Source organism: Equus asinus, chromosome 10 (assembly GCF_041296235.1).
Source record: "Equus asinus isolate D_3611 breed Donkey chromosome 10, EquAss-T2T_v2, whole genome shotgun sequence".
Classification (NCBI taxonomy): domain Eukaryota; kingdom Metazoa; phylum Chordata; class Mammalia; order Perissodactyla; family Equidae; genus Equus; species Equus asinus.
The window spans coordinates 76243749-76271056 of NC_091799.1; the positions used below are offsets into that span (position 1 = coordinate 76243749).

At 39.3% G+C, this 27308-nt stretch overlaps 1 protein-coding gene across 1 annotated transcript in view; it reads left to right on the forward strand.

Annotated features, from left to right (window-relative positions):
- Window positions 1-250: 250 nt before the first annotated feature.
- The window catches only part of MROH2B (maestro heat like repeat family member 2B), a 56368-nt gene continuing 29310 nt past the window's right edge, over window positions 251-27308 (forward strand). Inside the window, exons 1-19 of the mRNA XM_070519708.1 lie at window positions 251-374; window positions 1699-1760; window positions 3193-3303; window positions 4588-4747; window positions 5457-5555; window positions 8224-8378; window positions 11469-11609; window positions 11987-12079; window positions 12168-12237; window positions 13894-14007; window positions 14949-15022; window positions 16621-16743; window positions 17492-17605; window positions 19484-19640; window positions 20002-20042; window positions 20657-20798; window positions 21365-21408; window positions 23525-23632; window positions 26737-26853. Coding sequence (XP_070375809.1) covers window positions 251-374; window positions 1699-1760; window positions 3193-3303; window positions 4588-4747; window positions 5457-5555; window positions 8224-8378; window positions 11469-11609; window positions 11987-12079; window positions 12168-12237; window positions 13894-14007; window positions 14949-15022; window positions 16621-16743; window positions 17492-17605; window positions 19484-19640; window positions 20002-20042; window positions 20657-20798; window positions 21365-21408; window positions 23525-23632; window positions 26737-26853 — 2049 coding nt within the window. The remainder of the gene's footprint in view (window positions 375-1698; window positions 1761-3192; window positions 3304-4587; window positions 4748-5456; window positions 5556-8223; window positions 8379-11468; window positions 11610-11986; window positions 12080-12167; window positions 12238-13893; window positions 14008-14948; window positions 15023-16620; window positions 16744-17491; window positions 17606-19483; window positions 19641-20001; window positions 20043-20656; window positions 20799-21364; window positions 21409-23524; window positions 23633-26736; window positions 26854-27308) is intronic.

A 27308-nucleotide genomic window follows, 5' to 3' on the forward strand; every position in this document is an offset into this window, starting at 1 on the left:
GTCCACTGAGCATGCCCAGTTTGTGTGACTGACTTTCACCAAGTAGAACAATCAATAAGATCACCATAAAGGCTTTACCAACACCAGGCCAGTAAAGTGACCACTGAAAACCATTCCCAAATTTGTTCTCAATGGACCCAAGTTTAGGGAGAGGAATTCCTTTGGTTTACAAAAATGGTTTGAGTCCCAGTCTCTAACTGCTTCCTTCTCAGATACTCTGGTCTCCACCAAAGGGACAATATTCGGTGAGATGCAGCCATTTTGTTGGTCAGCAGGAGCTCAGAAGCAAGAAAATGTCATAGTGGTAGAATACAGCATCATCCTCCTCAACAGCAGTCCATCGCTGGAAGCTTCCAGATCATTGTGCCGATCAAGTGGAGGAGGGATTTTCATCTAGAGAACCTTATGTGAACCTTATATGAGAAACTGCCAACGTGCTTCTTTGATTTTTTAGCCTTACTATTACTGATATTTAGGTGCTGTCTCTTAGAGAGCCTGAAACAGCCAAAACAACAACTCAGGACATGGAGGAATCCATAGGTAAGCATCATCAGATCCCGAGCAGTTAGGTGTTTTGTCTGTGTGACCATATGCATAAGTCGGGTGGCAGACAGTGTGCGTCCTTGTGAGAGGTCTGTACGCCTTAAAGTTTAATGAAAAGCTATGCTGAAGTAAGATTGTTTCTCTCTACTCTCCGTTTATTCCAAAAAATAAAATCACACTGATCGTAAAGGACCAATGATAGACTAGGAGGCTGACAGATGATTGTGCCTTACTTTCTTTAAAAACGTGTAGTCTGACCGAGGAGAATGTGGCTACAACACAAAGAAAGGCAGTTTCTCGTTTAATCTTAAATACTGGAAGAGTCCTTTGGAAATATTTTCCCTCAATTTTCAATTATGGTTGCCTTTCTGCTTTGCCGAAAAAGACTGTACTAAGGGGCTATGTTGTTTGATTTGGAGGCTTGTGGAAAATCACCACCTCCAAAATTATCTCTTACCAATTTACCATGTGGGCTGAAATTGCTCGATTCCTTTGACTCAAGTATTTTTTTCAGCTTTCCAGGGAGCTTTATTCAAATGCAAACATTCCTGGAAAGTGCAAGTCAAAAACATTTAGGTCATTATCAGAAAAGAGCAAGATTCCATGAGCATGGGACCAGAAGAGGGACCTGGCAGAGCCAGAAGGGAAGACGGGGGGAAAGAAGGTGTGGGAAAAGAGGACGGAGGAGGCATTGAGGAAGAAGTAGAAATAAACATAAACATCACACCCTTGCCTTCAAATGCTCAAGTCGGGTGTAAAGGATTCAGCTTATGGATTCTGAGAGCTGAGCCTTGCAACAGAGGATATATGTATAGGGTGATGCCTACATGACTGGAGGGATAAATAGGAATCTAGCATCTTTTATCTTCCCCTCCAAATTTAATTCAGATTTTGAAAAACATACTAAGCATCTGCTCTTTTCAAGTATGTCAAGTATATGAAGTACAAATAAGACATGGTTCCTGCCATCAAAGAGCTAGCAGTTAAGGAGGAGAGGGGGAAAGGTCAAGAAGGAACGGGAGAAAGAAAGAAGGAGAGAGGAGGGGGAGGAAGAGAGAGAGAGAGATAAAAAGAAAAAACTTTTTGCAACGATTGCATAGTAATTAACAGGAGGGTGTTTCTGCACATACTCAATTCTTTTTCTGTGCATTTTAGAGACTTTTGGTGATATTAACCTCACTCTCAGCGTACTGAACAAGGAAGATAATATTAGCAAGGTAAGGGAAACAGAGAAAAAACCTCTTTCCCATTCACTTTTTCTGATACAGTTGTCGTAACATTTCATATACATCCTTCTTTGCTTCAACTTGCTCTTTTGTCTCTGGCTTCTTACATGACACTCAATTTTACAGAAAATGCAGTTATAATGGAAGTCATTATAATGTTTAAGCAGTGATATTTAACATTTGAGGGATCCGAGTATCCAGTTCTAGAAGCAGCAAAAGAATGTCCCTTTCCACAACTTTATACAGGCAGATGTGGAAAGAGAGGGAATGTCAGACTTACGACCATGTGGATTAGACCCTCCTCTTGTATAATTTGAGGGCTCTGGGGAAAAATCCCAAAAGATCTCCCCTTCTCGTCTGTAACGCTCTTTCACAATTAGAGCTTTTTTCTCTGGGATTTGAAGCCTTCAGCAATCTTCTGTAAAATAAGTATAGTTACCCTTCATTGAACACTTATCTAGGAGGTAGAGAGCTAGAAGCTTTCCAAACAAGAGTGCATTGTGTTATATTCACTCCTCAGAACTTTATGAGGTAGGTATCCCTATTTCCATTTGACAACTAAGAAAAGTGAGGCACAGAGAAGTTACATGACTGCCTAACTAAGAATACAGGAGTACAGCCAAACGCAAGCCTGTCTGATTCCAAATTATGCTCCCATTCATTATTTGATGTAGTTGAACGACACTCCCTATACTTTTCTCTCTTAATCCAGTGGTTCTCCACGCTGACTGCATATTGGGATCCCTTATGCAAAGGGAGTTATTTCATGCCTTGAACAAGGGCACAGGACCTCAAGGTAGCAAGCTTGAGGCTGATGGAGATTTCAGATCACTAGTCTCTCACCTTCCAAGGCCATGTAGCCATCTAAAAGATTTAGAAGAGGCCCTCACATGCAGTGTCTGGTCAAGCCACACGATTCCCAGAGGCTGCAACTCTCTCTAAAAGAATTCACAGCTTTCTCTCCACAAAGGCAGGAATGAAGCAACGACCTATAAATCTCCCTTAGGATCTGCTTGCATGGCTTAGCAGCCTCTTTGGGAATCACAGTGTGTTCCTTAATACCATAGTCTCTGCCTGGTGTAGGAGCAACAATTAGGGTGGTGGCCATTTCCATTCCCCCCAGTGCCCTACAACAGTGATTTTCGAGAGACTGATGTGTCAGGTAGTTTGCCCCTGCCTTCGAATAGATTTTGCCTTAGAAATGTAGTCAAGTTTATAGTTGTCAGAATAAACTTTGCTTTACATATAAGGCTTTGACTCCTAATGATGTATACCATGTTCAGGAAGCCCCAGTAAAGATATATAAAATCCATTGTGTAGCAGAGATACATTGTTTAGTTTGATGGTGGTATTCATTTGGACTTCATCTGATTCTTTTAGCTTTGCAACTGAAATTTCTATGTATACCCTTGTGTGTTCACAGGAAGACATTTATAGTCATCTCACTTCTGTTATTCAGAATACTGACATCTTGGATGATGCAATTGTCCAACGGTTGATTTATTATGCTTCTAAGGACATGAGAGACAACAATGTAAGTTTGATTCTTGATGACAAATCAGTGTCAAGGCCAGCAACAGTTGACCCAGGTGCACCCATGTAGACATCCGTAAGCTTTTTCTACATCATTGCCAGGACCACAGATCGCTTTTATTTGTTCATGATAACTTAGATATTATTACAGTACCTATTATTTACCCCTTCACAGGAAACTGAGGCAAAGTGAAGAAAGACTTTAGAGATAATATTATCCAATCCACTTTTAGATGAGGATGTCGAGGCTTGGAGAGATTTTTTTTTCAAAGTAACATAGCTATCTATTGACAGAACAAGCAACTAGAACTCAACTTTCTTGGTTCCCATGTGAATTCTTATCGTTTCATATGCTTACTTATCATTGTATCTGAAAAATTATTTGTAGGAATAGTCTGAGTCCTAGGATAATGTTACTTTCTTCCAGAAGGAATTTTTCCTTGTGTTCCTGCCAAGGATACTAACAATCTATGGTTAATCTCAGGGCTTGAAATTTTGGGGGGGCCACTTTTGTGACTCAGAGTTGGACTACAGTCCACAGAGGGCTGATTGAAACGTTCATCTAAATGCAGCCCTTGGGGGCCTTAGACCAAAAAATGAGAGGTGGGGTGACCAGGGTCTCACCATTGGTTGGCCCTGAATTCTGGCTATTCTCACAAAATGTTGCAAAATAACCTCAAACGCAGGGCTTACTCTCTGGATTCCCAATTTTTTCCAGATCTCAACTCAGTAATTCATTCCACTCTACATTGTGAGATCTTTGATGTTTTTATGGGTATATTTTTAATATCTTGTCCAGTTCTTTTTATTTTCCTCAGTAGTAAGGTTGATCAAATTTACCTAGTTGACCATTACTAAAAGGGGAAATCCTTCCCAATTTCTCCATCATCAGAGATATTAGGTTAGGACAATACTAAAACCCAAAGCTTGAGATTCCTAGCCCCATTTTCTTTTCACCATTCCCTTCAGTCTTTCAACCACAGTAATTCATATCACTTAAACATAAAACATAAATCCTATGTTCATGGTGCCTGATCAATTAGCAAGAAAACCTGTATTGACCTCAAGTTTACAAGAACCCTATTAAAACCTAGTTTTACAGTGCATTCAAATTACCTGTGCTTTCCCAGGTACTGACACCTAGAGGCTTACACCCTAAGTTTGTAACAGCCTGTTCTCCCTCTGTTCCAAAGCTAGGAGAACTTACAATTATGATGTATTTCCCCTCTGCAGACTCACTCTGCTCTTCCTCTAGCTGTTATTGTTATTTTCTTTTATCCCTCAGATCCTCAGAGAAATCAGAATGCTGGCTGGTGAGGTTTTGGTGTCTCTTGCTGCACATGATTTCAACTCTGTGATGTATGAAGTACAAAGTAACTTCAGGATCCTAGAGCTACCAAACGAATTTGTTGTGCTTGCCCTGGCTGAACTGGCAACCAGCTATGGTATGAAGGAATACTCTCCACATTTTTCTGGGAAACAACCACCCCTGACTAATTGTCTAAAACCCAAATGGGAGCAAACAGCAGAGGGGAGAGCATCTCTCTCTTCTGCTGTACTAGAGAACACAGATAGATGGATTTGGGCAGTTGTTTTTGACACAGATGAGCCTGTTGACCAGCCATTAGCCCAGGCTGCTCAAGTTGAGTTTGGCTGGGCTCTCTCCTACCCTCACCTTCCCTTTCATCTGGCTTTGCGTTTGCAGAAGCACGTTTTCCACAAGGCATATTCTGCAAACCACTGAACACTTTCATGAAGTAAAGGTTTCTTACGATTTGTTTCTATACCACTTTATTTAACAAATATTTATTAACCACATATTACCTGTGCTAGACCCTGGGGATACAGGCGAGTTCTGGTGGGAGGGATGAACATTAATACAATAATTACTCAAAAGAGTGATTGCTACTAAACAGCAGGTAGAGGTGGCTGTATTGCTAGTACATTACTTTAAGCCAACCCCTCCCTGGTTCTACATAACACGACCGCCTGGCATTATGAGAGGGAAGGCATAGAGGAGAACATCTTTCTACGGCACCTCATCTGCCTCCCCTGAGCAGCCTTGAAATGCTTGCTGTTGACATGAGGAGGAGTCACAGAACTCCCCCGTGTGAGATGATAATTGCCTTTCTCCTCTCGCACCCCTCACTGCAGTGTCCCAGAGTATTCCCTTCATGATGATGACTCTGCTCACCATGCAAACCATGCTCAGGCTGGCTGAGGAGGAAAGGATGAAGGGAGCCTTCTGTGTCGGTGAGTATCCCTGTGGTTTCCTCTTTGTTAAGACCAGACTGTGAATTGAGCAGATGTCTTATTTTTCCTTTTACTCTAGTCATGTCCTTTCTAATAATAATAGCTACCATTTATTGAGTGCCTACCACATGGAGGGCCCTCTGCAGGGAGTTATCTCTCAGTCCTCACAGGAGTTCTGCAAAGTAAGTACTATTAGCCTGTTTTACAGATAAGAAACCTAAAGTCATGTAAATTAAGGAATTTTCCCAAGGTGGTGACTCAGTCAGTGAGATGTGGAGGTGGCATTCAAACCTAGGTTTATATGACCACACAATCTATATGCTTTCCACTATCCTATACAGCCGCCATACCTACCAGCCTTTTTTAATTGGATCACACTTTCTCAACGATGATTATGAGGGCTTAACCAGCTCTTAGCAGTAGGCTAAATTTTGGCATCTCTTTATAATGCAATATAATAATAATGATAAGTAAACAATCAAGTCAAAATGCAAACAATCATAAAATCAAAGAAAATAGGTAAACAAACTATGGTCACAAATCCCCTCTACCCAAAAACAAATACATCTACAGCAATCGAAGGTCTACAGAGAAGAAAATGCTCTGGAATTCCTATGAAAAAGCATTGCCAGCATAGTGAGAGGTTTCTTGGATGAGTCTGGAGACCTGGACTCTTGTCTCTGATCATCCACTGGGCTATTAGGTGACTCCTCCCCTCTCTCAATCTCAGTTTCACCTCTAAAAATATCAAATAAAGTGATTGCTAATATCCTTTTCACTTCTAACATCTCAACTCTATTATTTTGAAATATTTTAAAGCCCATGCTGTCAGGAATGTCTTCTTTACCTATCAACCAAGTCTTTCGTATTCCATTTACCCGTTTCCTCCTTGTTCTGTCATCAATGAAGGTAATATTTGTACCTGATACATACTGAGAATTTACAACGTGCCTGGGCACTGCCCTGGGTATTTTAAGATTATTATTTCATTTAACCCTCACAGCAACCCCATTAGGTAAATAACATTTTTCCTCCATTTTACAGATGAGAAAATTGAGGCTCAAAAGATTGAACAGCTTGGCTGTGTTCACACAGCTAGTATGTGGCAGAGCCAAGATTTGAACTATGACTCAAGGACTTGAGCAACTATACTAGATTAGCCCACTTTTCAACTTTTTTCTTTCCCTACTTACTATCACAGCCAACATTGTGTTCCTGCAAATAAATTTTGGTGCCTCTAATAGCATTTCTATCTCCAAAATTAACAACCAAGAAGGTAAAAGGAAATAAAATCAGAAATCATCATGGCAGTGAATAAGGGAATTCTCTGTCTTTGTGTTATAAAATTATCTAAATGCCCTTTGGTCCTAAGGCAACTTTTGCCTGACTGCCACTAAAAAAAGAAGTATAATATTTAGTAGCCATCCATCTATCCATTCATTCAATCATCAACAAATAAGCAGATATTGTGTTTGTTACTTCGGATACCATCAGTGAACAAGACATCATCCCTTCTCTCACGTTGCTTATAGGCCAGTGCAAAACACACACACACATGCACAAAAGATAACGATAAAGTTTAGCAGGAGATTATCAGAAAGAGAGTGGAGGGAATATGACTGAGCCAATAAATGGCCAGCTCTAAAGCCAAGATACTTGAGATCTTTTCTAGAGTATTCTTTGAATGTAAGATCTCCTCAAAAAACTAAACTACAGATTTTCTTTGTTACCTAATGAAAGGCATAGCATGAGGGCTAAAGGAAAAAAATAATATTATTTAATGCATTTAATGCAAATGGGTTAGTGGCCCAAATGATATTTTTGCAGGCCCAAGAGTTTTTAAAATTTTATTGAAGTAAGACAGACACAGGAAAACCTGCAAATCACAAGTGTACAGGTTGATGAGTTGTTACAAAGTGAACTTATCCATTTGACCACCACTCCACTCAATAAGTGGGATACCCCAGAAGCCCCCCTCATCTTTTATCCCAATCATCACACTCTCTGTCCTTTCCAAGGGTTACCCCAGTCCTGACTTCTAACACCAAAGATTAGTTTTGCCTGTTTGTGAGATTCATACATGTTGGTTTCTGTAGCTATAGTGCATTTTCATCTCTGTATACTATTATGTGCCTAAACTACAATTTATTTTCCCATTCTACCTGTTGGCAGATATTTAGACTGTTTAATGTTTGAGGCCATTAAGAAAAAATAAAGCTAATATGAACAATCTTGTACAAGTTTTTTTTTAGTGCCTGTATGTTTGCATATCTAGTAACTATATACCTAGGAGTGGAATTTCTGTGTCCTAGAGAACACATATTCAACCTTAGTAGATAGTGCCAAGAGTTTTCCAAAACGTTTGTATCAGTTTGTACTCCCAACAGCAGTATGTGAAAATATAGGCTGTACTTTAGGCTTGTCAGCACTTGAAATTGACTGTTTTAAATTTTAGCCATTCTGAATAGTATGTAGTAGTATCTCATTATGGTTTGAATTTACATTTCACTAATGTGGCTGAACACTTTATATGTTTATTTGGTACAGTCATAATACTTTATAGAAACTATTACCCATTTGCTGATCACCAGTACTCTCTTCTCAAATTATTTTATGGTCCTTCATATCTTTATATTTTTCTCAGTCTGTGGTTATTTTTAAAATGCAGCCCTTGAGAAGTTCAGCAAGGCCATTTACGAGTATGTCAACCACTGGAGAGATTTCCCCTATCCCAGACTGGATGCCAACCGCCTGTCTGACAAGATCTTTATGCTGTTCCGGTATATAATGGACAAGTGGGCCCCCATGACCTCACCCATGAAAGTGAGTGGGGGCCTCAGCTAGCTCTCCTTCCATGCTGGTTTAACTCCCTTTTCTTTTTTTTGACTGGATAGTTAATCTCAGTTCTTTTGGAAAGTTAATGGGCTGTGTTTTATCAGGTTTATCAAATCTTTTTTCTTTCCTATTTCAAATCACTGTTTATTCATTCCTTCAGCTAATATTTATTGAGTCCCCATGGCATGCTAAACACTGTTCCACATGCTGGAGATACAGCAAGGATTAAACAGACCAAAATCCCCACTCTCATGGAACTCACATTCCAATGTGTGGAGATAATAATAAACAAGAAAAAAGCAGTAAAATATATAGAATGTTAGCTATTCATGTCTTAAATATCATAGCCCATATTTGGGCTGAGTCATTGATTAGGAAAAACAACAGTCTGCAGAAATTGCCTGCATCTGTGAATATCACAGTGAAATAAAATAACATCTAAAGAATGTACTTGGCTGCTTCAAAATATTGTAATGCCTTATAAAGGATAGATTAAAAAGTGCATTCACATGTATGATCCCATCCTTGTTTTGCTCAATTGCTATAATTTTTTGAAGTAGGCTAAATTTTACCCTACTTAGATCTCTTTCTTGCTATATTATAAAATACTAACACTTAGCTGCCTTCTCTAGTTCAGTTTCTTTTCTATACTTTAAGTTATTAAAGCATTTAATTTTTAACATGCTGGGGTAGTTAAATTATTAGCAAACATGGAACTTTTAGCTATCCTGTAGAAGTCTTTTCTTCAAGACACCTGGAAAACAAAATTCAGTACAAATTTGATGACTACTTTCCCAATTTCCCACAGGAGGAATTAGGCAAGTGACAAGAAGGTACACAAAGTAATAAAGGAGCACAGAGAGAGAAGCATGTAACTCCCGTAGTGAGCACTGGAAAGGCTGTGACATTGGAACTGAGCTTGCAGCCCATGAAGTTGTTCACTACAGGGAAGGAGAATTCTCTGACGAGGAAATAAAACCCATTGAAGCATAGGCTGGACATGGGATAACATGCACACTTGAGTTAGTCCAGTGGGAGAAAGGAAAGGGGGAAGAGGAAAGGAGATATAGAAGCAGAAAGAAATGAAACCAGAAAGCTGGTCTTAGCCATACAATGAAGAGCCTTGAGTGCTACACAGAAACTTGGACCTTTTTTTTTTTGAAATGAAATACCTGTAAAGGATTTTAAGCAAAGATTTGAGTATCAGAAAAAATCATTCTAACATCAATGTTAAAGGTGGATGGGATGTAGGGGTGGATTAAGACAAGACTATCAGTTAGGAAGCTATAGAAATATTCTAGGTCATAAATGCTAAGGGGATCAAAGTATGTAGTATCAATGGTACTGATCAGAGTTGTCAGATGCTGAAGAATACAATCAAGAGGTCTTGGCATCAATTGGGTGTTTATAATGAGGGAATTAGAGGCACCTGGGATGACTCCTAGATACACAATTTGAATGATCTTGGGGCCATTAACCAAGATATGAAAAATTTGAGCTGGCCCAGTGGCACAGCGATTAAGTGCACACCTTCCACTTCGGTGGCCCGAGATTCACTGGTTCAGATCCTGGATGTGGACATGGGACCGCTTGGCAAGCCATGCTGTGGTAGGCATCCAACATATAAAGCAGAGGAAGATGGGACAGAGGTTAGCTCAGGGCCAGTCTTCCTCAGCAAAAAGGGGAGGATTGGTGGCAGATGTTAGCTCAGGGCTAATCTCCCTCAAAAAAAAAAAAAAGATATGAAAAATAGGGGGAATAATACATTTAGGGCAATAAAAAAATGAATTTAATTTTAGACTTTTTGACTTGAATGCCCATGGGACATTCAAGTAGAGATATTAGTATGTTTGAGGATATTCAGGATTGGTGTTAAGAGAAAAGCAAAAGCCAGATACGTAGATTTGGATATCATCACTATATAAGTGATAACTGAGGAAATGGTTTGGGATGGAGTTGTTCAAGAAGAGCATGCAGAGTGGAGATGTGCCAAAAGTAGACTTCCAGGGGCATCAATATTTAAGGAGAAGGCAAAGGGAGAAGAGCTCATGATGGAGAATTGGGAATATGCTGCTCAATGAAGAGGAGAACCAAGCAGAATGGATGTTAGAAAATAAGAAAGGAGGAATTTTCAAGAAGCAAAGAGACATCTAACAAGCCCATTGTTACAGTGCTCAAGCTAGAAAAATCTTGAAAAATGTCCATTGCACAGAAATCTTGTAGAGGCACCATCCGGCTGGCACACGGTCTTGAGTGAAACAAATGGTTGTTATTACTGGCACTAAATTTTGAGGAGGTTTGTTGAATAGAAAAATTTAGGTGACGGATAAAACTTATCATATAATATTAGCTAGAAAAAGCAGAATATAGAACTATACATTAAAGAATGATGCCAATTTTTAAGAAACTAAAATGCATACAAAATAGAAAGTTCAGAATAAATCAAATAAATAAAGAACATATTAAAAATACACCAAACAGTGATTTTCTATGAGTTCTATGGATACTATGTTTTCTTCTTCATCATAATTTTTGTGATTTCTAAATTTTTATAATCAATATATATTGCCTTTGTATTTTGTGCTCATTCATTTTTGATGTCAACAAAAGCAGATTATAGTGGATTGAGGGGTAAATGGGAGGCAGGAAATGGAGATAGCGAATGTAGGCCACTCCTTCAAAAAGCTTTGCTTCAAGAGAAAGGAAAGAGAAACAGAACTGGGTGGGGAAAATATGGGGCCAAAGTGACAGGGAATGAAAGAATTTGCTCTCAATATGAGGGAAATTTTTAATTTGTTAATATATCAAAAGAAAGTGACTGTTAGAGGTTAAAGAAATAGGAGAGAGGGGCAAATATTGAAATGAGTATCGACATAGATATAGACGTAGATACAGATATAAATTCTGCCTCATACCATGATCTTAACCTAAACATTGTCTAAAGTTGTTTGAAGAAATCTGTCCTGATTGAAAGCAATGAGGAAAGTTTTGGGGGGTATCTAAAGCTCCTGTTCTTCTGAGAAATGTACCAAAGCATAATGAAGTATTAGAAATGGTATTTGTCTGCTGCCTCTGCAGACTTTGGCCATCATTAAGGCTCACGGCCCCACAGTGAGCCTGCTGCTCCATCGGGAAGACCTCTGTGAATATGCCCTGGGCCAGGTACCCTGGCTCCTGAACCAATACAAAGACAAAGAGACTGATTTCCATGTCACTCAGGTAAGAGCCACACCCTAAAGGAACTGATTTCAAAGAGTTGACTGGCAACCATCCCAGAGGATATTAAGTTTCAAGAGGGCCTAAGAACTTAAGTATCTGTTTGGGCAGCTGAATTTAAATACCTCTTGGGGAATATGCGGTAAAGAACGAAGAAGTTGGCATAGCTGGATGAGGGAAACTCCAGAAAGGGATTGAGAATTTTCTTTTCAAGCTCCTGAGGCACTGAACAAGGTGGTGGAGCCAGAATCACCAAAGCAAACTGGTAACTGCAGGAAGGTTAGGGGTTTGCTCTCTTCCCAAAACATATTTGCCTTCCATATCAGGTGCTGCTGCTTCATGGGCAGCCTCAAAATAACCTTTGAGAGCTTCCGTTCTAGAGTCTAAAGCAAATATTGACTGCGGCAGTTCTTTATGATGTTGACCTTCCAAAGGGCTTGAGGAGAGCCATCTTTACCAATTTACTCCACCAGGTAAGAAGACTGTGCTGTCAAATCTGATTGTTTCATTTTCACCAGTTTTAACATCTACACACCTGATTTTTCCTCCTCATTCATTCAGGTCTGCAGAGTTCCAGAACATCCAGTAAAGGAAAATGAAATTGAAGCTTCAAGCTGTTTTCTCATTCTAGGTAGGACCCAGCATCCAGATGCTTTGTAATAAAAATGTCTCCGAGTGGTGATGATGATAACGATGAAGGGTGTGCAAAGTGTCCATTAGTTACTTTCACACATACGCCCTCAAAATGTTTCTTTGGCTCACAGTATTCTATGCCTGTCCCTATCCTACACGTTCCCAAGAGGAGCATAATAGATGAAGTGACCAATCATCCTGGTTTGCTTGAGACTAAAGAATTTCCAGGGAGATGGAAATTCAGATTCTAAAACCAGAAAAGTCCCAGGCATATTTTGGATATTAACCCCTTATCGGATATATGGCTGGCAAATATTTTTTTTCCCATTCCGTAGGCTGCCTTTTCATTGTGTTGATGGTTTCCTTTGTTGAGCAGTAGTTTTTTAGTTTGATGTAGTCCCACTTGTTTGTTTTTGCCCATACTTTTGGCGTCAAATCCAAAAAATCATTGCCAAGACCAATGTTAAGGAGCTTACTCTATGTTTTCTTCTAGGAGTTTCACGGTTTCAGGTCTTATGTTCAAGTCTTTAATCCATTTTGCTTTGATTTTTGTATATGGGGTAGCATAGGAGTCCAGTTTCGTTCTTTTGCATGTAGCTGTCCACTTTTCCCAACACATTTATTGAAGAGACTATCATTTCCCCATTGTATGTTCTTGGCTTCTTCCTTAAAAATTAATTGACCATATATGGATGGGTTTATTTCCAGGCAAACCAGAATGAGTTGGTAAGCCTAAAGATAGGAAATGGTTTTTACTTGGTATCTGAGATTTTTTGAAATTGTGTCAAACTCAAAATCACCGTTTTTCCTCTCTGGTCATTTCTTCATATCTATTCCTTATCTTTCTCTCTCTCCTTCACTCTCTCCCTTTTCTTCTTGCTATCACATCACAGTCCTACCCATCATCTGGTTAGAATACCTGAGACAGATTGTAGAGGAGCCACTGAAGTCCCAGGATCAGGATACAAAACTGTGTTCCAACATAGTCCCAGAGGACAAGGGACAAGAGCAATCTTACACCTCCCACACCTCCACCCTCCCCAAAATATGTCATTTCTACTACTTCATTACATGCCCTTCTATTATGCTCTGGTTCTCTCCTAACTGACCCCTCTATTTCTATACTTTCCACTTCTCTATGCCCCAGCCTATTTAACTACTTCGCTTTACCTCTGACAACTTGCAACCCAAACTGCTCTGCTCCAGCCAGGCCTTTCCTCACTCTTCCCTGATTCCTGCTCCACCTCTGTAGCTCTCTAGCTCCACAGCCAGTGAAGCATCACTCCAGTATGTGTTCACAAGGTGTTCTCCCTGTGTCTCCTCTTCTTTTCTTATAAAGAAACCAGTCGTATTAAATTAGGGCCCACCTTAGTGACCTCATCTTAACTTGAGTCCTTCTGCAAAGAACCTCATTTCCAAATAAAGTCACGTTCACAAATATGAACAGAAGTGAGCCCAGGTATAGAAAGCTCTCTTACTGATCAAACTGCTTCATTAATTCTACAATACTGAAGAAACACAGACATAATAAAATCTAATGACCAAATGAAGAGTGACGTTGACAATCCTCACAGAATTACCTTCTTCCTATTCACAAGTATTTTACCTAAGGTGAAAATGAGTTCTATGACCCCAATATTTCTTAAACCTGCAGCCCATTCCAATCCTGCAGACCTGATGGAATTTTTTGATGAACAGATGAGAAGTAATAATGAAGCCATTCGAATGGGAATCTTGACTTTGTTAAGATCAACTATCAATGCAGACGGTAAGTGATAGGGATAAAGCTGGAGTGGTTTATTTTGTACCAAGAAGCACACTGAAGTCTGTGCACTCTCTAATCCTGTCCTATGTCTTTGAGATATTTATAGAACATCGAATCCAAGTGAAGTTCTGTCTTCTCAGTCATCTACACTCTACTACTTTTAAACAGGCATTTTCAGTTACCTCCCTTCTTTCATGATATTTATGGATGCACCCAGTTGAGAAGCACAAGTAGAATATTTGAGAATTGAATTTAGAAGTTAGAAGATCTAGTAAGCTGGTTAATGGCCTAATAAAGAGGTGGTGAGAGGAATGCACAATATTTTAAAGATTAATATCTTCAGAAAAGAGCAGAATTTAATGAATTCTTACATTTTGTTAATTCCAAGAAGCTCATATTTTCATGACATTGGAATGCATCTTACAACTGATGGCATCTTTAATGATTATCAGCCACTATAGTTTTTTCTTTTTTGATGTGATATAAAATAATAAAATGATAATACCTCATAAAATTGATGATATCTTGGATTTAAGAAAATATGAGAATTCATTTTTGCTCTACATTATTAAAATTTTACATTATTTTGCTCTAATTATTAAAATTCAGTTAGCATTGGGGTTTACTGAAGAATCAGCAGACAAGAAATATGAAATAGTCTCATGAAATTTAAAACTGATCCACTGGGCATCATGCATTGAATCCACTTTGGAATCTAACATTTTAAACAAGATGAAACGAAATGTAATAGAGAGCAAAGAAAGCAATCAGCATCTTTAAACAGTTGGAAAAGAAAAGGGTAGGAGGGAATTGAATAAACATAAAACGTTAAGGACAAGAGACTTGGCAATTATGCACCATAACTCTAACCAGTTTTCATCAATCCTAGAACATACAGTACCCCTACTGAATCGGGCCTCTCAACCACTCCCTCTGTCTTTCAGAGCCCAATTTGAGGGATCACATGACTTCAGTTGAAAGAACAGTCAAAGTCGTCATGAGTGACCACAGTATAAAAGTAAGAGAATGAATGGGGACTTTTATTTGGTTGATGATAGATTTAGGAATAAATGAAATGGTTTTGACTATTTAAGGATCTGCTTATGAGATTGCTTTACAAGGAACTCAGTGATCACCTCTATTTTTAAAATAACTTCATGTTTCTCCCCCAAAAAACCTATATCAAGGCAACATTCCAAAGTACATTCAGTTCAAGGGGTTCTCAGTAGAAAAAACAACTTTGCCCAGAGCATCACTATGTCATGCTCTTCGAATAGTTTAAAAATTAATTGTTAATTATAAAGATAATATATCCTCCTCCGAAAAATACTAACCCCTAAAACTTGTTCTGAGTATTGTCATCCTATTTTCCAACCAAAGAGCACCTAGAACAAGCCTTACACATAATAAAGTGCTCAGCATTTCCTGACTTTTGATTAACGTATTCCACGTTAGGAAAGGCATAGAACTTATGCCAGAACAAACAAGAAAATAACAATTGTTGTATTTTTTGTATAGAAACCATATTTTATTTGGATCAAAGTCCTACAAAGAAGCCAATGAAGGGGAGAAGATTTCCCTAAGATGCTTTGGTCACCAGTGACCCTGTTTAAAATAACAAAAACTACACAATAAACAATACAGTGATTACATGTAAAAACTTGACCCAGTAACTGGCCAATCCAATCGAAGAATTCATAGAAGATTTTCAGGTAGAATAAAAGAGTACAGAAACTTTAAGGAAGGCCAGCTCCTAGGCAAAAACAGAGAGAAGGTGTACCTCTTTTTTCTCACTTAAGGGGACTACTGGGTGCCTTTATGCTAATTACTGATTGCCACCATGAAGTCCTGCCTCCCTCTTCAAAATTATTTTTTTCTTCCTACCCTCCATTAAAAGACTCATTCTCTAAGGTGTTAGATGTGATCTTTCTACCCTCCAGGGAAGCAATACAATAAACCAATTGAAGCCAAATTATTAAAAACTTATAACAGATTTATAACCCCTTATTCCAATCCTTAGGGCCAGATATATCTCAGAAGTCACAATTTTTCAGATTTTAGAAAAATATTATTGTGACAGTAGCCCACAATCAGACCCATTAATATTTCTGCAAGAAAATATATGCATATCTACACTGCATAGAATAAGTAAAGACTACAAATAGCTTTGAAATAGTTCAGTTCGGATTTTGCCACTAATGAGTTGGCACCAAATTTAAGAGGCAAAATACAAATTTGCAGAGTTGTCTGGGTTTTGAATTTGTGGATAAGGGATTGTGAAACTTTATTTCAATGCACTATCTTTGATTGAGGATTTTAAAAGTGATGCAGTGTTTTGGCCCAAAGTTACCAATATTTCATAACATACAGTAATAGAGGATACATCTTGGAAGCTAGGGAGAAAGATTTTGGTTAAAGAGACTCTTTTCGGTGACCCTTAACTCATAACCTAGAGACTGCTTCCTGACTCATCTATTATAGTAACATCTTTCAATTTGTACTCTTTTTTGACAAGGTTCCTACTAAATGGTCCATGAAGGTTAAAGGATAAGATAAGCTAAATTTCCACTCTGCCCAACATACTAATATGTTGTGAATGCATTTTTCTTACTCTAGGTAAGGACTTCCACCCTCCTTCTCATTCAAACCATGTGTGAAAAATGCTACATTGAAGCCCGAGAAGGATGGCCACTGATTGATTATGTCTTCTCCCAGTTTGCAGTGTCCAACAGGAATCTGGTAGGAAGAGGGAACAGTTTTAAGTGCTGCATGGTGACAAGTGCAGTTGACTCAACTGAGTTTCAAAAGAAATGGCTGGGGTTACATTCAATAACTAATTGAGAAATTACATTTCAGTCTTATCATTTTTATTGATAAATTTTTTCAGCCTCTGGTATTCTTAGCTCCCTTTCACTGATATCACTTCTAACTTATAAACAGAAGGTAGGTTAAACCACAGTTTTCCACATGGAGGAGGCAACCTGGCCCCAAAGGTTTGGGGTGGTTTGGAGAGGGGCGGAGAAAATGAATTGCTTACAGAAAATAAAAGACACCAATACTTGCTGCACTGGAGCTGGCTTCCTTTGGGTGAATAGCCTGAAAAGCAGGCGTGTAAGATTTCAATGATCTTAGCAAGTTTGCCACAATGGAAATTACAGTCCACTCCACTAGGAAGCAGGATATTTGAAAATTTTGCCCCAGAGAAAATAGTAAAGGCCTAAGGCAGAGAGGGAATATCTGTGATTCAAGGATCCTCACAATTTTTGCTTTTCTGCTTTAGCCAGGGATGTTTTTCCTACCCTATTCCTCCAAGGAGCACTTTAAAATAGGGATTAGACACTGGAGACCAAGATCACTGGGTTCCATGAACCCCTGCAGTTGAGTGACTGTGTCCTCCACCCCAGAGTCTGACAACACATCCAAGTAAGGTCAGAGGGGACCAACAGGAGGGATTACTAACAAGTCACCTGTTTCATCTTTCTTAAAGGAGAAACTAACAAAACCTAACTCCCATGAGGATGAAAAGGGAGAGAAATCTGTCCGAGAAACAAGCCTCGAGGTCTTGAAAACCCTAGACCCATTGGTCATTGGAATGCCACAGGTAATTGGTCTTTTGTCACCACTTAAAGTTACTTTGATTACCTTTCTAAAGCTCTGCCCATTTAGGAGTAAAGACATGAGTTCATAGTCCACATGTCACCAGCTTTTTATACTCTGACTAGAGGAAGTGTATTGTGATGCTCAGTGCCCAGCACACAGTAGTTCCTCAAAAACTGGTGTTGAACTAATTAATTAAATAATCTCTTCTATCTGGATAGCAAATGACAGTTTATGAGCACCTTGATATATTATTTCTCTTCTTTCCCTAACATACCTGGACATATTGTTAAGTAGCGAGTGGTGATTCTAATGCAGTGAATGCTAAACTTTCCCCATTCATCTGGAAAAGTGTTAAAAGCACACATTTCCAGACCTCACTTGAGACCTAATGCAATCTGAACCTCAAGAGAAAGAGCCTTGGAGTCTATATTTTCCTTAAGCAAAACCACCCGAGAGAGGATTTAGTGGCCAGAGATACATGGCACAGCCAGGAGACAATCAACATACCAATTTAAATGGATCAGAAGTTCTGTCTAGGATATTTTAAACTGTGGTTCTTGGATTATCTGCAATATTTATTTAAAATGCAGATTTCCAGGCTGTATGCTGGACATACTAAATCAGCATATCTGGCCTGCGGCCCATGAATCTGAATGCAAATAACTTCCAACATTTCTGATGCATACTAAGGTTTGAGAAATCCTGAACTAGCAGTCAATAATGAAAAAGTAGTCTAGGGCCAGACTCTGAAGAGACAAATTCTTACCTTGTGCTTGATGAGTCATTGAAAATTTTAAGGAAAGGCTAAACATTTAAAATGATAATTGCAGGAAACCATTGGACTGACGTAGGGGTAGGCTAAAAGCAAAGAGACTATAAATGACACCAGATGGAACTCATAGGAACTGGAGTAGGATCATAATAGTAGGAAGGAAAATATGGAAGGGCATGAGAGATCTTACAGTGAAAAAAGGACTAAGCTTGGTGATTAAATATAGACAACAAGACAAAAGGAAGAGTTCATGTTGACACCTAGGTTTCCATTAGGACAAGGGAGTTTTCCAGGGGATGTGAAACATACTGACTATAGAAACTAGACATTCCAGGGCTCCAGAGCAATAAGATTAGCGTCTGAAGGGCTGGCCCCGTGGCCAAGTGGTTAAGTTTGCACGTTCCACTTCAGCGGCCCTGAGTTTCACCAGTTTGGATCCCGGGCGCAGACATGGCACCACTCATCATGCCATACTGAGGCAGTGTCCCCCATAGAACAACCAGAAGGACCTGCAGCTAGAATACACAACTATGTACTGGGAGTGGGGGCCTTGGGGAGAAGAAGAGGAAGAAGAAGAAAAAGAGGATTGGCAACAGATGTTAGCTCAGGTGCCAATCTTAAAAAAAAAAAAAAAAAAAGATTAGTGTCTGAAGCACAGAGCGTAACAGCAGCCCATCCGCTGTCCATTTCCAGTCATTCTCACTTGGGTAGTCCCATTCCAGTCTTGGAGTTCGTGTAAATATATGGGGCATTTTGAGTTGTCACACTGACAAGGGGTTTACAGGCACTTGGTAAGTGGGGCCCAGGGTTGCTAGACTTCCTGCCATGTCTAGAACAGTTCCTCACAATGAAGAACTGTCCTGCCCTAAATACCAGCAACAACCCCCTGGGGAAACACTGACCAACACTTACTCCAACCAGCACCTGAAAATGAATGTGCTATGCAGAGGTCTTTTTTAATGATTTCACTTTGATTTGGCCCGAAGAGTAAAATAGTAACAAACAAGAGAAAATTTTCTAAACTGAAGGAAAACACACAGTGAGGACCAAGGAGAAATAATGGAAAAGAATGAGCAATCCTTGCATCTGGCCCTGTGTTTTCCACAGGTACTATGGCCAAGAATGCTGACTTTCGTAGTACCTGCAGAATATACAGGAACTCTGGAATACTTGTTTAATATTATCAGAATTCTGATTATGGCAGAGGAGAGGAAGAAGAATAATGCCAAGGAGTCAACAGCACTTGTCATCTCCACAGGAGCTGGTTTGTACATTCAAAAACGAAGCAGGGGCCAGCCCTGTGGGCCAGTGGTTAAGTCTGCATGCTCTGCTTCGGCAGCCCAGGGTTTTGGCCCAGGTTCCCGGGCGTGGACCTAGTGCCACTCATCAAGCCATGCTGAGGCGGCGTCCCACGTAGCACAACTAGAAGGACCTAGAACTAGAATACACAATTATGTACTGGGAGGCTTTGGGGGAAGAAGAAAACAAAAAACAAAACAAAGCGAAATATTTCTCTCTTGAGAGACTCATTTCCAGAAAGGCAACAATGCTTTGATCATATACCCAACCCCAATCTGGATTTTTTAGCCCTCACAACAATAATGAAAATTGCTTTGTCTTTCTAGTGAAACTTCCTTCACCACAACAGCTGCTGGCCAGACTTCTGGTGAGTGAGTGATGAAAAGCCAATGTGGGATAAATTTAAGTCAATATAGATAATTCAGTTCCAAATAAATGCTAATAAAAATTACATGGATACTCCAAACCAAAAGAAACATGAAAATGGCATAACAAATGTTCTGCTATACTAATGACACTCATGAAGATTTATTATTGACAAGATTATCTTCTCACTCTGAAAAGCTTGTTAAATTTTATTTATGATCTTAAGCATAGACTAACTTTGATCCTTAAGTGCCAGTCAAACAAATTTCACATTTATCATTTAGATTTCCCTCTCTTCTTTTGACCCCGTATGTATCATTTACTTAAGCCCTATTTTCAAATACCCTTATTTCATTAATAAATATGTCTAAGTGTTGGTACCTTCCACTTAATTTTGGTTGATGGCTTCCATATACTTTTTAACCTTTATCCTCAGAAGAAAATTGGAGAGTTTTACCTTTGCTCTAGAATAAGTAAGAATAGGCTGTGATGATTTGTTAAAAGATTATCTAATGTAGAATGCGAAGGAATCTAAGACAATGGTAAAAAGGAAAGGGTAGGTGGGCCTTTTAAATATCCCTGAAGTTGATGAGCATTTTCTCTTCCATCCTTCAGGTAATATCTATGCTCGCCAGTTTAGGGAAATTATGTGGGGCTGGTGCAATAGGACTTTTGAAGACACTGCCTGAGATCATTCACCCCAAATTGGTAGACCTATGGAAAACACGCATACCTGAGCTCCTGCAGCCTCTGGAAGGTACAAGGGAGTGGGATCAGGTCTTTATTCAAGGGGGCAAGAACATGAAGAAATGAGGCACCACTTCTGTGTCTAAAGTCATTATTATTCATTTTAGGCAATAAAAACAATGAACTTGATATGCAAGGGAGACAGCTATGTTTTTTTCCTTTACTCTGTATGTTCTATTTCTCTACCAAATACTTGTCCTACGAGAGGACCTGGTGGGTAACATACTTAGCAGGAACTTTTACTTTTGTTCTGATCTTTTTCATGTATTTAGAGAAACTCTTTTTTGGCATTCTTCTAAAAAGTTATTATTCAGTCACGTTAGATATGAAAATGTGATCATTTCAGTAATTACTGTTGAAATTCACAAAAAGTCTAGATGTTTTCGTGGATTGCAGACCCTCTGTCCACCTGGCTAGCACTTTAAAGTTGGAAATACAGTCAATTTCCTCTGAAATAACCATCCTGTGTAAGGAGAAAGCTTGAAATGGTACTCCAGCATCCAGTGGGGGGCCTGGCAAGGGAGAAATGGCATCTTGATTTTTTTTTGCAATTATTGCATCAATTTCTATTTCTAGGAAAGAACGCTAGTATCGTGCTCTGGGAAACCATGCTGCTCCAGGTAAGGGTGGCTCCTAGACTAATTGTTGATGACAGGGGTGACGAAATCACCTAAAGTTACCCGTCTTCACTAAAAGAACTAGATTCCCAAGGGTAGTAAATAACATTTCCTTTTCTTGAGGAAAGGACTAGAACGTTAGAAATGATCACATAAGAATTATGCTCTTTAAATTGCTACAATTTGAACAACAATCTTTAGTTTTCAATTTGATAAGGAGTTTGATGACAGTTTTGCATATTTCACTTACTAATATTTTTCTCTATGTCTTTCTGAAATCTTCTCCAATTTTTAGGGTTTTTTCTTCTCCTTGCAATTGCATTCTTTTACCATCCACATAAAGAAACAGAGATTAACATAGTTTCCACTTCCATGCTCCTAAATACAGCTCTGTTTCCTTCTCTATCTGCCTCTCACTGTCTTTTTCCTGATTTCTAAAACCCAAAGGGCCACGGTGTACCCCTTCTCCAGAAAAGAATCTTCTTCTCTCATCCATAAACTTTTTGGACCTTTACAACTAAACAGTGCCACAGACGATGCCAAAGCCCCCAAAATGGTAAATTGCAGACAGGAGTTGGACATTGGCTTTACAAAGAAGAGTTTGATTTCAGGAGCCCACGGGCAGGTAGCCTTTCATCTAGCAGGGTTTCAGTTCATAAGCTACTTACATAGGAGTTAACTATGGCTTCTTAAAAATGTCAGTTTTCAGTGACCTCTATAGAGCACCTTCATCTCCCATCACCACCTCTTCCAGAATCAGAATCTCTGGAAGGGGTACCTGAGAATTGATATGTTTTAAAGACTTGCACAAGTAATTCTTATCCAATATGGGGTTTGAAAGTGACTGCTCTACTCTCCTTGGTCCTTAATTTTAGGATCCACCTCTCCTCTTATATGCATGCTTCTTTTATCTCCTCCTCTCTCTCTCAAAATTTCTGCCTCATTTTCCCCTGCTACCATTTTTATTTTATTTTTTTTTAAGATTTTTTAAATTTTTTTCCTTTTTCTCCCCAAGCCCCCCCGCCCCGGTACATAGTTGTATATTCTTTGTTGTGGGTCCTTCTAGTTGTGGCATGTGGGACGCTGCCTCTGCGTGGTTTGATGAGCAGTGCCATGTCCGGGCCCAGGATTTGAACCAGTGAAACACTGGGCCACCTGCAGCGGAGTGCGCGAACTTAACCACTCGGCCACGGGACCAGCCCCTACCATTTTTCAATAAGTGTTCTTACTAGTAAAGAAGGTCCTTTCTCTAGAGGGAAGCCTTGAGAACAGTTCCTTTTCCTTTTCCAATCTTAAGTGTACTTCTTGACTTCTTTTTCCAAAGCTGTTTGCATGTGCCTTCTTCCCCTAAACTTCCAAGGTTATTTAATTTCTTCTCTTCAAAAGACCCACTGAATGAGTTCCCAATAAGAAAATGCATACAAATCTTTTCATTGGCTTTGACATGAAGTATCCTCTTCTAAGCTTAAAGTACGGAAAATACAGGAGAAATAATAAATTTTAGAAATAGCAATAGATTTTGTCCTCCAAAAAGACAAAAACACCTTTTTATGCATTGTTCAACGAAGAAGGACATGGGTTCAGATGACTAATTGTGGCCTTAGCTCAGAACAATTGGTGAAACCAGGAATATTTAGTTACTAGAGTTGAAGTTAGCAAAATGTCCCTGTGCAGCTAATTGATTCTTCAAGACGTTTAATTCTTTATTCCAAAAATGTCCCCTTTTTCTTAGTATGTAATAAAACAAGCTAACATTGACAAATGGAGTTTTTGCAAATCCACTTAAAACTTGAAAAATGTTAACTTCAATTTAAGTTTCAGATTGGATTAGTTTCTATTTTAAGTCTTTCAGTAATTTTTGCTCAAAAGGAAAAAAAAAGGTGCTTACATGGAATTACTTCCATGCCCTGTGTATCTTATTCTTAACAAGAATTAGGGACATTGCAAAATATGGCTTTTAAAATAAACTAAGAGGAAGAGTTCCAAGGTAACCAATATTTTTATGGGAAAAGGAATAATCCATTTAGTAGATATTTATACTTTTAAAAGATAACAAAAAATTACCAAGAAAGCGCATTAAACAGTCACTTTCATATCTAATTTTCACTTCCTACAATAGTTGCTCAAAGAATCTTTATGGAAAATCAGTGACGTAGCCTGGACCGTTCAACTGAGTCGGGATTTCAGCCAGCAAATGGGCAGTTACGGCAACACCTCCGTTGAGAAGGTTGGTTTTTCAGCTAAGGAATCTCAGCTTCTACGTTATGATCTAAAATGGCTGCTCAAGTTCCACCTTGTCTGTACTGCAACCAAAAGGAGGGAGGAGTCATCAGAAAAATGTTACCTTCTCTTCGCCTTACATTTGACCAAAAGTTACTCACGAGGCTGCATCTGTCTGCAAGGAAAACTGCGAAATATAGTGCCTTTGAGATAAATACATGCCTGACTAAAATTCAGGGGTTCTCTTCTAGAGAAGGAAGAATGATGGGTACTGGAAGGCAAATAGTAGTCCCTGGCATAGCACTGGTTTAATGTCAGCTTATGTCTTCGTTTCCACTGGGCCAATCTTGTGGGTTGGCTAGGAGAAACAATCTACTACAGTTTAACAAAATCTTAGAGCTAAAAGAATGCTTGAAGGCTAGTTCTTTCATTCCTCTGCCTCCAAGTGGTCTCTACCTAACCTTCCACATTGTAGCCATCCATTCCAAAGGGAGTTTGAATCCAGTTTCTTCTACTTAGGGCTATGTAGCTTTAGGTAAATTACTTACCCTCTCTGGAGCCTCAATATACTTTCCAATAAAATGGAAATTATACTCATCACTGAGAGTTGTAGTGTTATGAGGGTGCAATGAGGCGAAGTGCCTGACACAAGGCACATGCCTGATAAAAGTAGGTCATAGTTATCCTTATGGTTATATCATTCCTAATTTTTTTTCCAGGAAAAACATTTCCTAACTCATCAGTTCTAGTATGAAGTGTCTCTTCCCACAACTTCTTTATTATCAATTTACAACTCTCATATGTAATTTTCAAAATTCCCCCCACTGATTGACTCGATTTTACACAGAGTACTGATTCTCCAAACTGGTCTATCAAGCCTGCAGACACATCTTATTATACGTGAACAAGCCTTGTGCATCTCATGTAATACCATTCATTCCACAGCTTCCAGACCCATAAGATTAGTCCAGGATAATGGTGGCATGGGTAGGCAGAGCAATTCAAGCAATGAGCTCTCAACCATTACACTTAACACCAGAAAAGTAAGAATGTACCAATGAGCTTTAGCTGCATAACAAACCACCCCTAGTGGCTTAAAATAATATCCACTTATTTAGCTTACAATTTTGTAGGTTAGCAATTTGGGCTGAGCTAAGCTGGGCAGTCTTATGATCTCAACTCGTTTCACTGGGGTACACTAGGGATTGGCTGGTCTGGGATGACCTTAACTAGGACAGTTTTTTTCTGTTCTTTTCAGTCTCTCATCCTCCAGCAGGCTAGCCCAGGCTTGCTCGCATGGTGGTGGCAAGATCTCTTGAGGTCTAGGCTCAGAATAGGCACACCATCACTTCTGCCACATTCTTTCAGCCAAAGCATGTCACAAGGCCAGCCCAGATTCTAGGAATGGAGGAATACATTCTTCTTGATGGAAGGAGCTACATATCAAAAAGGCTTGGATAGCAGTGGGGTAGAAAGGTTGTGGCTACTTTTGCAATTGACCACATTTTTTCTCAGTTCTGAGTTCCTGATTTCTGGGATTCCTTGCCAAGCCCCAAAGCAAGAATGCACTACATGCTGAATCTGTCCAAATTCAGCAGAGAAGCAACAGGTCAGCAGTACTGAGAGGCACTGAGGCTAACCCTTTACACACAAGTCACATTTTCCCCTTCATTACATCAATTTTTTTCACAGTGCAAGACTTTTCCAGACTCTTCCCTATCCTTCTTCCAAGCTGGAGGTAAATAGACTCTAGCAGCTTTGGCCTTAACTTTACTCCAGTGTTGTAATCAGTTTCCTCATTGTCATTCCATTATTAAAGGAACCTCTTGCCTGGACAACCAAGAGAAGTGTCAGATTGTCACTCTGATCAAGGCCACTGTCACTCTGGTAGTTGATCCACCTGTATTATCACCTCATGTCTCCCTCTTACCCCAAGTCAGGCTGATCTGTACAATTGCTCCTAAAGGTACTAATTGAGCTCCATCTGTTACTACTAGGTTTTCTTTTCTTCCTGTGCCATAGATCCCTTCTAATCAATAATGACCACTCAATAGCTCCATCCTTTGAGGTCTGCCAAGTCCTTGGAGTGGACCTCCAACTGGCCAGTTTTCTCTCCTGTATGTGACAAGAAGGGCATTCTAAATAAAAAGTTGCCAATCTGGTATTATATAGCTGTATAGATGCACATATACATATTTACATCCAGGCATGTGTTGTGGTGGTCAAACATAAGCCACAGCTGGGCTACCCCTTCCCCTTGTCATGCCTCTAAACCTTGCATGACTTCTAATGAAAGATAAGTGGAAACCATGTCTACCTACTTGCTTTTTCTCCATCCTGACACTGCAGAAGTAACCAGGACAAGGTTAGCATGACGAATTTGATATTCTTACCTCCTCTCAGGGAGATGGAAGCCACACAATGATTCCACACATTCTCTCTCACCAATGTTCGCCCACTGGGTGCTTTCCCTCCCCGATTTACTGAGAGTTCCTTACTAAAGACATGATGTGTATGCATCAGTTCAGATGTGACTTTTCTTCACCCTTAACTCCTTTCTGACAGCACTTCTGGACCACTTTCTCTACTCCTGGGAGAGAGAGAACAGTAGAGTGCACAAAGTATTATTTTCAAAACTGTTATAGGTTAAATCTCCTAAACCATAAACTAAGTTGATATACTTTGGAGGTTGAGAATATATGATGGCATCTTCAAAATAACCCTATTTTCATTGAGCATGTTTATTCAATAAGCATTTATTTGCTACCAGTGACTATATACTGGAGATAATCAATAAGACCATCTGCTACCAAGGACTGAAATTCTGAGCATAGAGACAAACAAGAAAGTAATAAATTACAAGAGGGAATGAAAGGCATTGCAATGGCGGGGCACAACCATGGAGGTGTGAAGAGGAGGGCACAGGTAAAGGACAGAGCCTGGGGGACAGGACACTTTCAAGAAGAAATGATACTTGAAGTGCACGGTTATTAAGCAGTCATTAAGTCACCCCAATTTCTTTCCTTTGGATGACTGTTTTAACTCTCCACTTTTCATTAGAGTCTTGCTTTCCAGTCTTTAACATTCTGGTGCTTGTCTTTTGTTTTCCAGAGATTCCTTTGGAAAGCCTTGGGAACCACCTTAGCATCCTGCCAAGATACAGACTTTGTAAGCTCACAGATTAGGGAATTTCTGATTTCTCCCAACCAACTGGGAGACCAACGACAGGTGGGACTCCTTTCTCTCAATTTCCTCTTAGGACAAAGAGAATTCATTCCACCCAGAAAACCTCTGACAGTTCTTATGATAGTGTCTCGCTTATTCAAAATTATCCACAAATACATTCAGAATAGTCCAACAGAAGTTTTCAGGAAAACGACACTTTCCTGTTTAAATATTGATACTCCATTATTTAACCAGGTTTGTGAAAATATTGAAAAATGAATTTCAATCCTTCTTACTCAACATGAGCATCTTTAATATATTTTGGCATTGGCTTTATAACTTAAGAGTATGATCATAAACATCAAAATCATTGAATTTACAAGCGAAAGGTAATCTTATAATACCATTGGTTTTCAACCTAGAGTGAATATAAGTGGAACCTGGAGAGCTTTGGCAAAGCCCTTTTACCTATTCCCCATCCTAGCCTAGACTGGAGAGGACATGTGAATGTGGAGGAG